Source organism: Lipotes vexillifer, unplaced genomic scaffold (genome assembly GCF_000442215.2).
Source record: "Lipotes vexillifer unplaced genomic scaffold, Lipotes_vexillifer_v1.1 scaffold1237, whole genome shotgun sequence".
NCBI classification, from domain to species: Eukaryota; Metazoa; Chordata; class Mammalia; order Artiodactyla; family Lipotidae; genus Lipotes; species Lipotes vexillifer.
In genome coordinates this window covers 235,736-248,722 of record NW_006771447.1, presented here as the reverse complement: position 1 = coordinate 248,722, position 12,987 = coordinate 235,736, and the positions used below count along the sequence as shown (strand labels likewise).

At 40.9% G+C, this 12,987-nt stretch overlaps 1 protein-coding gene across 2 annotated transcripts in view; it reads right to left on the bottom strand.

Moving 5' to 3' along the window:
* The window catches only part of WASHC2A (WASH complex subunit 2A), a 57,353-nt gene that overhangs the window by 29,913 nt on the left and 14,453 nt on the right, over positions 1 to 12,987 (bottom strand). The window contains exons 8-17 of one of the 2 annotated variants that reach the window (XM_007446782.1): positions 12,060 to 12,107; positions 9,929 to 10,039; positions 9,275 to 9,362; positions 8,573 to 8,644; positions 7,719 to 7,837; positions 7,194 to 7,251; positions 5,427 to 5,486; positions 4,858 to 5,031; positions 2,065 to 2,192; positions 946 to 1,032 (exon numbers count right to left, since the gene is read on the bottom strand). In XM_007446782.1, coding sequence (XP_007446844.1) covers positions 946 to 1,032; positions 2,065 to 2,192; positions 4,858 to 5,031; positions 5,427 to 5,486; positions 7,194 to 7,251; positions 7,719 to 7,837; positions 8,573 to 8,644; positions 9,275 to 9,362; positions 9,929 to 10,039; positions 12,060 to 12,107 — 945 coding nt within the window. The remainder of the gene's footprint in view (positions 1 to 945; positions 1,033 to 2,064; positions 2,193 to 4,857; positions 5,032 to 5,426; positions 5,487 to 7,193; positions 7,252 to 7,718; positions 7,838 to 8,572; positions 8,645 to 9,274; positions 9,363 to 9,928; positions 10,040 to 12,059; positions 12,108 to 12,987) is intronic. The other variant, XM_007446783.1, reaches the window with a different exon arrangement.

Sequence of the window (12,987 nt, the reverse complement as noted above, 5' to 3'; positions counted from 1 at the left end):
GAGAAAGTGGTCTATCCGATTCTGGGAAGAGCGTTCCCAGAGGGGCAAAAGCCAGCCCAAAGATCTCAAAGTGCCTCTGTGTGTGATGATGAAGCGGAGAGTGTAGCATAAGACCAGAGTGTGAGGCCCCATCATGCTCTACTTATGTGTCAGGAGTTTGGCTTAACAGGACTTCGCTTAATTCCTATCTTCTGCACACTGGCCACCAATGAAATATAAGCTTCAAGATTTTATTTCCATCAACAGTGATCACTCTACCTCCAAAGAGCTGTATGCTCATCCTGGCTATAAGTGCAAAATAACCACAAGAGCTTAACCCAGAGTTCGTAATTTCTTGAAATTACATAGAAATTTCTGCCATGTTCCCATCTTTCTCTGTGAAGGGGATTGATTACTGCCCATTACACATTCTCAGATAGGTCTCCGATCCCTTAAAAGCCTGGCCTAAAGTTAGCTCTAAAAGGATCAAGGCCTGTGGAAGTCAGAAAAAGCAGTAATGCTTCCGAGAGTTGTCCCTGTATCACTGGAAAGGTGCTTCTAGGCAGGGCCCTGGAGGACTGAGCCTGTCTGCAAAGCAGTGCCAGCCCACAAACTGTTAACAGTCTATGCCCACTGTTTAGTGAGACTAATGAAAGAGGAAGCAGTGTGTTGATTTCTGTTCTCTTACAAGCACCTCATTACATTATGGATCAATTAATAGCCTAAAATATGAGTATCCTGAATTTTCCTCCCAGGAGATTCACTGGATTCAAACCCAACAGTGAAAGTATTGTATACATGTTGCTTTCTATAGACCATGTGTTCTCAAAACATTATTTTCAATGAAAGAACTAAAGTACTTTACAAGCCTTATACCTCACTGAGAACACCCTGAATCAGAAATACTTTCCAATGTCATATCCATGAACTATTTCCCAGAACTAAGAAAAAGAATGAATTCCTTACCTCAGAGTCATCCTCATCTGAAAATAAACCTTTGTGAGTTTTTGTTTCTGACAAGGGCTTGAGATTTTTGCTGGAAGGGAGGGTAACCTTTGTTGGAAAAAAAAAAAAATTGAGAGTTAACAAGCCAGACACATGAAAATGAGGGTTCATTCACTCATTCATTCAAAAGATGTCCTGAATCTCTGCTAGGATAAGGTCCCAGGCCATGCAGCAGGGGAATAAAAACATCATGGACCTTGGACATGTATCAAGTGCATATAAAGAATTAATGCAAAAAGAGAAGTACCATGAGAAAGAATTTTAAAATTGGTATATGTTAGGAATGAAGGAAGAAACAGTCCTTCTAAAGTAAATTTCTCAGGACAGACAGGACCTGGACATGGGAGATGGTACAAGCAAGAACACTCCAGGCCGAGGGAACTGTGAGAAAAGAGAAAAACAAAGCAGAGGGCACATCTGGGGGATCAGGGTAGGACAGACTGCCTGCCTCATACAGTGCACAAGTGGGACATGTACCTAAGCTGGAACCTAAGGTGGGCATCCTAGGAGCCTGCTGGGTACTGAATGCTGGCACCTACGTGGTCAGAGGCAGAGAGGGTCAGGGTTTCAAGCTGTGCAGGATAGCAAGGGAAGGGAGAGCAGCCAGAAGAGCTTAAAGAGTGATGGAGATGCAGCCTATTGGCCAAATACAGGTCAATTTGACTTACGATGTTAATGGATCATAACATGTCGAATAGCGAATCTATGATCCTATAGTGATACTAAAAAAGGAGGAAAGAAGGAGGAGAGAAAGCTCTTCTGTTCAGAAGAATGCCAGCTAATTAACAAAGAAGAAATGGTAGAAGTAGAACCACATTCTTCTGTTTTCCCCGCCACCCAACATGATAACTGGTTCAGGAAAAGATCACCAGTGGATGTTAAGACCACCGAGGAAGGCAAAATGCAACAACTGCTGAATCTAGGCGCTAGTTATTTGGGTGTTTGTTGTATTCTTTCAACTCTCTGTACATTTGAAGTTTGCTATACACTTGAAGGGAACAATACTTCCCTCTGGGTTCCAGTGAATTAACAAGATGCCCCAAAGCTACACTCCCGTGTTTAGTCTTCCCTCCTGCTCACCTTTTTTTCTGCTCTTTCTTTATTTTCATCTGTCTGACTTATAGTAGCCTCTGGCAAAGCTGCCGCTTTTTCTTTGAACAGATCTCCTTCCTCATCGTCAAAGATACTGGCAGTGGATTTGACTTTGTCTTTAGAAAGAGACGACAGCATAAAATTACACGGAGGTCAAAAATTCCCACCACAAAATTCACAGATTAAAAATTCTTCTCTCCCAGGGCTTCCCTGGTGGCGCAGTGGTTGAGAGTCCGCCTGCTGATGCAGGGGACACAGGTTCGTGCCCTGGTCCGGGAAGATCCCACGTGCCGTGGAGTGGCTAGACCCGTGAGCCATGGCTGCTGAGCCTGCGTGTCCGGAGCCTGTGCTCCGCAAGAGGAGAGGCCACAGCAGTGAGAGGCCCGCGTACCACCAAAAAAAAAAAACCAAAAAATTCTTCTCTCCCAAAGAATAAACAGAAAAAGTATATTATTGCTTGATTAGTTACGAAGAAATATTAAGTGGACTAGATTGGATTTTTTCAAAGAACACAACAGCTACTCCAATGAAACGCAGGACAGACAGTTTAACCACCTGGCTTACACCCTTATCTAAGCAGCAGTACCTTATGCTTGGAGTAGTTTGGACTGGCATAAAGGGTAAAAAGAGACCTACAGAAAGAAAGATCATTTAAGAGTCAACCGCTCTAGGAATCTGAGAAGTGACAGTTGGCTCCTGCTTTTAAAAAGTTAAACTGGGACTTCCCTGGTGGTCCAGTGGTAAAGAATCCGCCTTACAATGCAGGGGACGCGAGTGATCAGGGAACTAAGATCCTACATGCCGCGGGGCAACTAAGCCTGCGCGCCACAACTATTGAGCTCACGCACCTCAACAAGAGAGCCGCAAATTACAGAGCCAATGCGCCCTGGAGCCCACGTGCCACAACTACAGAGCCCACATGCCCTGGAGCCTGCGTGCCACAACTAGAGAAGAGAAAACCTGCACGCCACAACTACAGAGAAGCCCACGCGCCGCAACAAAAGATCCCGCATGCCTCAACGAAGATCCCACGTGCCGCAACTAAGACCCAACACAGCCAAAAAATAATAATAAATAAATAAATAATAAAAATAATAAATCTTTAAAAAAAATTAAAAAAATAAAAAGTCAAACTATACAGAGTGCATATAAAAGCAAAAACTGAAATCTCCCACATAATCCCACCTGCCCACCCAAACAAGGCCAGCAGGAACAGTTTAATATACATGCTTCTAATTTCCACAAAAGATATACTAACATGTTAACTCTAGTTATTCACAAATATGGCTAAATAATAAACAACACAATTTGAAGAATGTGTCTTATGATTTGCATTTTTCACTCAATGTACCTAGGGTATCTTCCCATGTCAACACACATAAAACTCATTCTTTCTCACAGCTTCACAAAATTCCACTAAATGGAAGGACCATAATTTACCCTCCTGATGAATATTTGGGGGGATTCCAACCTTTCACTGCCATAAGCATTGCTGCTCTGAATGAGGCGTGTGTCACTGAAATAGGGCACTGACTCACGCATGTCCCAGGAGAACAGCAGCTGTCAAGGAAAGCGGCACCAACTTACTTGTGATTCCAAATCAGTTTTGGATTTGGAAGGGCTCCAAGTGAGAGCCCTTCCAAGCCACGAGAGGCACTTACTCCTTTATTCACTGTCATTTCAGTCGGCCTAGATGTGAGCGTAGTATGTGCCCAGTTTGCACTCTTTCTAAAACCCGGCTATTACTTCCCTCACATTTCTGCTGCTGTCCTTACTTTCACACCTACTGTTGGAAAAGGAGCTAAGTCCAGAGACCCTGCTTCTCGATGCTTCCTGGTCCACCTAGTCCTTAGGAGAAAAAGCCCTTTGTTGCTCAAGTTGCTGGAAGTTGTGTGCACCTCAGTGGTCTACCCTTCTTTTCTAGAAAGACAACCAATAAACCCAATCCTTTGCTACTCCAAGTGCAACCCATGGACAAGCAATCTCTGCCCACCATGGAGCCTGTCAGAAATGCAGAATCCCACGCCCCACCCTAAACCCAGTGAATCAGAATCTGCATTTTGACAAGAGTCCTGGGAGAGACATCTGCTCATTAAATAACAACTGATTCAGAGGAGTGACTTCATGAACAAGCCGGCTGAAATTTGAGGGGAGAAGAAAGGAGAGTGCCGAAGTGGCCAAGGAGCTAAAAACCCTGTTACAGAAGGGAAAGTCAAGGTCACCTGGGCTTTCTGGTACAGAGCGGAGAAGCTGGGAACTAAACAGCTAGGATGAACGTTCTGCTCATGCTCGTGTATTTTCCTAAGGACTCTGGAAGAAAGTGTGATTAAAACTTTCTAACTGAAAAGGTCAAAACTAACATCTTGGGCAGATATTAGAGGGGAACAGATTTCTCTCTAAATAGGAAAGATAACCCTAGTAATTAGTTTCCAAAGCAGGAGAAATTGGTCCATAAAATACAGACCTCCAAGGCACCATAACTATCTAAGTAGAGATGAGACAACTCTGACAGGAATGCTTGAGGAGGGATTCTGGCACTGCAAGAGATAAGGAACTAGATGAACTTCATGCCTTTTTAGGTCAACATTTTTTTTTCTTTTCTTTTTTTTTTTTCTTTGTCTGTACCACACAGCTTGTAGGATCTCAGTTCCCTGACCAGGGATTGAACCCGGGCCACAGCAATGAAAGCCTGGAAACCCAACCACTAGACCACCAGGGAACTCCCCTAGGTCAACATTCTTTATTTGGCTAAATTCCCAGAAACAGAGGATGGAGCAGTACCTGTCTTGGGAGGTTTGCTACGGGATGCCGCAAAAAAGTCGTCATCGTCGTCGTCATCATCAAAGAGGCCAGCAGGCGCTGGGGGGTACGAGCTTTTCCCTGGAGTGGGCTGCTCGGGCTTCTGGGCCTCCTTCAGTGACGGAGCACAGGTGGCACCAAACACATCAGTGTCCCCTGTGCGTGAAGGGACAGGACAAACCAGCTGTGAGCCAGGGTGGGTGCACTTCCTGACTTTACAGGAGGGGAAAAAAAAAAACAGTACCACCACCAAGAACTTGTAGTTTCAGTTCATCCACAAAACACATTAACAGGACCCAACAACCTCTGTCCTTTACTGATACAGAATGTCCCACAATGCAGAATCAACTGATCGCTCAGACCGAAAAAAGTCCACGGCCACCGATTTCTAAGGTAATATGAGCTAACACAGGTTAAGTGAACTCTCACTCTTAGATGCCCCCAAAGTTCTTCATACTCTGCTCCCCAGTCAGTCCTTTGAAGATGACAATCTTAAAAATGACAAAACAACAGGTATATAGTTTTGAAAAACAAACTCTAAGTTATGGTACCTAAAAATACAGAAACAGCTCCTGCTGGGATTTTCTTTCCAGATTTGGAGGATGAAAACGCTAAAATGAGAAACAAAGAGATAACATTTCAACAGAGAAAACAACTTTCCTTGTTAAATGCACCTTCCTAAAATATGTACAATACAATACACAGCTAATAGGAGAATTTTAAAACTAATTTTTCTTAAAAACAAATATCATGTATTAATGCATATATGTGGAATCTAGAAAAATGGTACAGATGAACCCGTTTGCAAGGCAGAAATAGACACACAGACATAGAGAACAAACGTATGGACACCAAGGGGGGAAAGGCAGGTATGGAATGAATTGGGAGATTGGGACTGACATATATACACTAATATGCATAAAATAGATAACTAATGAGAACCTGCTGTATAGCACAGGGAAATCCACTTCGCTGCACAGTAGAAACTAACATAACACTGTAAAACAACTATACCCCAATAAAAAAAAATTTTTTTTAAACTAATTTTCCTAAAAGAGCCATTTTAAAATTCCTTAGTATCGTCTTCTCTACCAATGTCATGACTTTTTTTCTTGGTATTAAATCAATCTAGGCTGTGACTCCCACGGAAGATCACTGACTCTGGGCAGGCTATAACACTGGGGTTGGTTGGGGAGGCCAAGGAAGATGTAGAGCACAAATGGGGGAGGCAAGGGACAGAGCAAGCAGGGCTCAACAGTTCTGACTCCATGCAGTCCAGTTTGATGAGAATAAGCAAGTAAAAAAGAAAAGCAAAGGGCTTCCCTGGTGGCGCAGTGGTTAAGACTCCGCCTGCCAACGCAGGGGACACGGGTTTGAGCCCTGGTCCGGGAAGATCCCATATGCCGTGGAGCAACTAAGCCCGTGTGCCACAACTACTGAGCCTGTGCTGTAGAGCCTGCAAGCCACCACTACTGAAGCCCACGTGCCTACAGCCTGTGCTCCGCAACAAGAGAAGCCATCGAAATGAGAAGCCTGTGCACCACAACGAAGAGTAGCCCCCGCTAGCCGCAACTAGAGAAAGCCCGCTCGCAGCAACGAAGACCCAACGCAGCCATAAATAAATAAATAAAATCTGTTAAAAAAAAAAAAAAAAAGAACAGCAAAATATCAGAGATGTCAGTGACAGAAATGAAGACAAAAACAGGAAAGCAAGAAACTAGGCAAGTCACAGATGCCAAAAAGTGGAGAGCAGGAACCTCAAGACAATCAGGTCAGCCAGCATCATAATAAGTCTAAAATCTGACAACTTGTGGCCTGGGGAGACCAAGTCGCTTAAAATAACTCATTCCCAATTCCCAAGAACTATCACAGACCTAATGGAATAAAATTTTTAAGTTTTTAAATAGCTTATGGATGCTTTTTAAAAATTCCACAAATTATTCTAATGCACACTGGGCTGAGGAATTACTGATCTCCAACTTATGTGCAGAATTTCAGAAATGTTTCTTTGAACTAAACTTGATTAAATTAAAATATCCTCAAAACTGCTGGAGTGCTTTCGCTGGTTGACTTTGAATTCTCTAAGGAAGAGACAAAATTGTGATGTGGGTTTACAGATGGTACTTTTTGTTTTTTCCAAGACATGAATCAGTGTAAAGAAACAGCTTTTAACTAGATCAAGGTGAACACAACAGCTTCCTGCCTAACATAGAAACAAGGTTTGGGAATAACTTCAGGGGTTCCATCTCCTGATGGGAAGTAACCAGTTCTGGAAATCTGTGCATGAAGGAGCACAGGCAGCATCAATCCATGCTCACCTTCATTAACAGAGGCTCGAGCTCCCCGATCCTGAGGGGCATCCATGAAGAGGTCACTCTGCTTGTAATAAAGTTGACAACACAGTTCAAAATAGCAGAGGAAAATGGAGCTGCAGTAAAGATGTCTAAAGAAAAGTGCCTTGTAAAGTTTAAAGCTACATATTTACTGTTCTGTCAGAAAATCAGTTCCATAGTGAAGACAAAATCAGACGCTGAAATAATTTAGGTCTGCCCAGGAATTAAATACAAACGTGGAAAAAGACAAAAGACAAGGTAAGAAACAATCACTTACCCAAGTAAATTTTCCACTATTAACACTCACATCCTCTCCCTATTTAACAAAGGGCATCAGGATACAGTATTTCCTCATTTTGTGATTCTTAGTTCAAAATCTCCTAAAATATGAGAGTAGAAGCAACTTCCAACTAAGAAGCCATCCTTTCCTTACTAAAGGAACTAACTGTATTTCTTCCTTGGGGACACGTGACACAGCTACGGAGAACTTCGCTATTCCCGCCAACTTACCTCCTCATCCTCATCATCAAAAAGTCCCTTCCCTCCGCTGAACAGGCCACCTCTAGAGCCAAATGGTGAGAAGTCTTCATCTGTCAGCTTGGGGGGTGCGAATAAGTTATCTTCTTCATCTAGCAAACAGAAAGAAATGTTTTGCAGGGAGAATTAAAGATGGGCTTAGAACCCCAGTTCTGGGGATTAACCTTTATAACACCTCCAAAACTGGCATAGAGTTTATCTAACCATATGTAACAAGGACTACTTGAATGCTGGCAGGCTCAGGACCTTCAGACAAAAACTCATTAAACAGCTCACTGAATCCCTTAAAATGCTCTTTGGTTTCCCACTCTCAAGTCTGTAAATGTCTGGGGCAAGGTAAACTCTGCAGGCAATTACTTTCATCTGAATTTCTTCTGAAGCAAGTCTATGCTTCGATTGCCATCCAAGACCTATTCCACCAGAATTTGAGGGACAGAAAGGTAGACTGAAGAGAGAGCTGCAGATTGACACAGTCCCAGGTGGAAACATAAAGGATATGACCACTGAATGTTAAAGGGTCTGATATAATATTCCTTATTGAAAACAAATGCTAGAGCTCCCTAGTTTCTAAACGTCTACAGAAGTCTAGAAAGACGGCTAATAGATCCCTATAAAATCTAGTAATTCAAATCTTTGAAGCATTTTAACTCCACACTCACTTCTCCCCACACCCCAGAAGCATGCTCTTAAATGCTTTCAAAAAGTGTACAGAGACAGACCTCATTTGTCAGCACTTAAAAAGGCACTTTTACAGATCACATAAGCAATATTCCCATTCCCGAGTCAAGAGACTCCTAAAACAAGAGAATTGAGGGGAAAAGCTTTACCATCTGAGGGAGTTTTCCTTTCCTTCTTCTCTTTCAATGTCTTCCGAGGTTTTGCTTCCCCTGGGGATAAGCCTTGAAGAATATTTCACAGTTTGAACAATACTCAGTCCACCCTTAGTATTTACCTACTGACTCTTCACACACACCTGCCATCCTCCCAACTCCTAAGCTAAGAGCAAGACATTCAACTTTGTATCTCAGCTCCACCTGAGCACCCCTCTCAGTGCCTTACCCAGAGCAGACACTCAAAAAGTGCCTCTTTTTAAGGCAGAAAGCTTCAGCTACCATACCAGGGTCACGTGCATGACAGGACTGCACTTGCTGAAAGACTTCTGACATCTTCCCACTCTGTTAAATCACTAGAATATACCGTATGATACATTTTTATCTAGTCAAAATATAGGAGTAAATATTAAGCCAAGGATTCTTCATCTGGGGCCCATGGTTCTCTGTGGTACCCATTAATCCCATGAAACTGCATATACAGATGCGCATATATGCATTTTTTGGGAGATGGGCTGGGGGTGGGGGTCCACAGTGTTCAGTTATCAAAGAGTCTATAAGCCAAAAAAGATAAGAACTACAATTTAAGCCTCTTGCGCCTTAGTAATTAAACAAGGAAATCTACACTCAGTGAAGCCCAGCAGAGGGTCCTACACTTCCCCACTGCCCCTTTAGCTCATCTCGGCGGCAGTGACATACCTGTTTGCTCCTCTTCCATCCGGCTTGCAGCATCCCCTTTGATCCGAGCTGCCAGCTCATCAGCAAATGAGGTAGGTCTACTTTTTTTCTACAGGCAGAGAAGACCAAAAGAATCACTTTTTTGTAACATTTTTTGTAACAAACTAGTACAGTTTACTTTTGGACACCTAACAAAACTATGTAAACAATGGCAAAGAAATTGAACTGGTGAGAAATTAAGGTTTAACTAAATAAATGTAAACACATGCACCCCATACAGATCACCTGAGAAAGAAGACTCAGTGTTCCTTCAAAGGGAGATCTCTTTATTTCCTTATTTTTTTATACTTCACTTTAATACATGGTGGTTTTCTTATCTAGATCTAGATAAGAAAACTACCATGAAGTGCTTGGGGGGGGGCAGTATTAGGATCTTAAAACTCTGAAACTGAATATATTTTGAATGATCTAACTTGTAAAATCTTAACATTTGGAGAAGAAAGTGGTACTTGTAAGGCAACTTGGGATGCTCAACCATTATTTCCAAAAGTGTAAATGAATTACAAATAGGATGCAAAATGAGACGGTTACATATATAAATGACAATAAAAGGAATGAGTACTAGGTCCCATTTCTAAAATCTTGCCAAGCGATAACAACTATAGTCTTTCTTACAGGTCTGGAATTTTCTTCAATGTCCTCAGTATCTTCCTCCTCCTTCTCAGAGTCAACAAAAATGTCACAACCATCATCATCCTCTTCTTCATCACTCATTTGTGCAGTGTGCTAAAAGTATAAACCACCAGATTAAAACTATTAGATGCGGTCATCAAGCTGCAAAAGGGATACTGCCACTTAGTCTTCAGACTTCTCCTTCAAACTGGGAACAACAAATAATGCACCAAAAGTTATGAAGCAGTAAATGTGCTATAACAAATAACACACAAGATTTATTTTCAGTGCAATGGCAAAAGATTGAAATAATAAAAATGTCCACCACTAGAAAAATGAATAAACTAAATAAGTATCGCCTTATCTCAATAAAAATACTAACAGTCAAAAGGAATAAGCTGTAACAATTGGAGAGACATCAAAGACCAATCAGGTGACAAAACAGTGAATGATAAACCCCGAATGATATCCTGACCACGCCCTGACACATATACAACACCACTTCTATGAACACAGACATATTTGTGAACGCAAAGAACAGCACTTGGAATATGCACTCCCAGATGATAACACCAGTTATTTCTGGAGACTGTGAGGAGATGAGGATTAGATGACTCAAACTTAGTCTTATGTGTTAAGTTCTAACTTTTTACAAAGGCAGCCACTGGTATGTAAAAATTGTATAATTAAAAAAAATTTTTTTTAACATGGAAATCAATAAACTGTGCCAGGCACTACGCTGAAAGCACTTTTTAAACTAATTTAATCCTTAGAACTCTGAGGTTAGCAGTGGCACACACAACAAATCTATCTTTAACAATACAAACAAATGGTTCCACCAATGCTTTTAATCACCATACTGTATTATTTGAAAAACTGTCCAGGGACTTCCCTGGTGGTCCAGTGGGTAAGACTCCGTGCTTCCAATGCAGGGGACCCAGGTTCAATCCCTAATCAGGGAACTAGATCCCACATGCATGCCGCAACTAAGAAGCTCACGTGCCGCAACTAAACATGCTGCAACGAAGATCCTGTGTGCTGCAACTAAGACCTGGTGCAACCAAAATTAATTAATTTTTCAAAAACTGTCCGAATTTACAGATCTAATAGTAAATTCCATAGAAATAAATATGCTGTACAGAAGGATTATTAAAATTATATAAAGATGAGCCACATTTGTGAACACAACTGAAAAAAATACAAGTAACAACCAAAAAGTGCTAAATCTTTCACTTGATAATTGGAAATTTTTGTGAAAAAAATATTTCCGAATTAGGAAAGTGAAAAGCAAATTGGGATCATCTCAATATACCACCGTACATATACTAAGGTAGCAAAAATCATAATCCCAGTGCTGATGAGATTCTGGGAAAATCATTATGCATGATCTGTTAATCTGAACGTCCATTAGACAGTAGTATCAAGTAACTCTACACCACCTAATTCCTAAGGAAAGAGTTCACAGAAGGAAAGGATTTTTATGTATGAAAACACTGAATGCAGCATTATGTCAAAAATTAAAATTTACCAATAAACTATTTCCCATACACATTTAAAGACTACAACAGTATTACATATGTATGTTAAAAAAATATAGAAGTTTACAAAGCAAATTACAAAGACTATTTAAAATGTCAAGGAAACACTTGTGACATGTTAATATAAAATAACAGAAAATAAACTATGCATGGTATGAAAAGAACATATCCTTAGAAGGCTATATAAAAATTAAGACAACAGTGCTAAGACAGTAGGATAATAAGATTTCCATTTTTGGAGTGTTCCTTAGCCTTACTGCTATATTGTCTCAAATTTTAAAACAGGAAAGGTGTGTTCATGTGAAAAATTCAGTTTGGGTAATCAGGCCTTGTTTTATAGGCTCCGTTTCTCAATTTCATTTTTTACTTCTTTGTTGTCTAAGAAAAATGAAGATAAAATATAAAGCAAATGAGAAAAAATATACAATAGGGTAGTTAGCCTAAAAACATGAAACATTTGAAGGAAACATGAATAGCTGTAAACATGAATAAATCCTCACTTTCCCCTAAGTCATTCAAAAGTAATTTTAGCATAGATTTAGTATAAATGCTATGCTTCAGTTAAAATTTCAGTCACTTCAACATATGCATCTTACCCGGTTTTGATCATTGTCACTATGATTGGCAAAATCTTCATCTGACTCCTATAGGAGAAAAAAAAAGAGGCTTTTTTGTTAACACAGGCTTTACTTGGAAACACAGAAATGATCTCGAGTCTAAGTCTCTGGGGTAGCCAACACTGGGTCTCTCTGTACCGACTACTAGTCACCTGACGTATCAAGGTGCAGATAAGGTGGAGAGTTGGCGATGTCGCCAAGGACTATTCCAGTTAACATGTCATTTTTGTGATTCATTTAAACCTCTCTATTTGTTCATATTGATCTGCCCTATCATCTCTAACCTTTGGATTTAAAGTAAGTGTTGCACATTTAATTAACTAAATTATCAAAAGGTGGTTTGCATTATTTTACATTTTGGACCACATTTTCTATTTTCCCTCTAAGTAGGATAATTAATTCATCAGGCCCAAGAAGTGAACATGAGTATTTAATATGAGCAATGAGGCAAAGAGTTGCTTCAATGGCTAAAAGCAAAGGATTTAGCTAAAGACAATCAGTTATACAGCAAGGTTATTTTAGAAAAGTTTATTTCCTACTATTAGGTTTTTTTGTTGGGAGGGCTGGAGGGAGGAGGACAGGAAACGGAGACTGTGGAAACAGAGGAGAAGAGAGGAGCACACATACAAAGCTGTCTCCGTTTATAAATCAACACTCAGGGACTAACCTTCAAAGGGTTTCTGCCCTTGGCAATAACGAGTATTCCATTTAAAGGAACAACCCCGGATACAACAGTGGCCAAGGCCCACAGACCCTGAGACCGTAGAGCAGGGAGTCAGATCATGCTCTGTGGGTATGAAGATGCCAGAGGCAGCAGCAAAGCTAACATGTAAGTGGATGCTTTCAGGATCCTTCTGGTCTAGAAAGTCTTTATAGTAAAAGAAAGTTTTAAATGTGGACTCTTTCC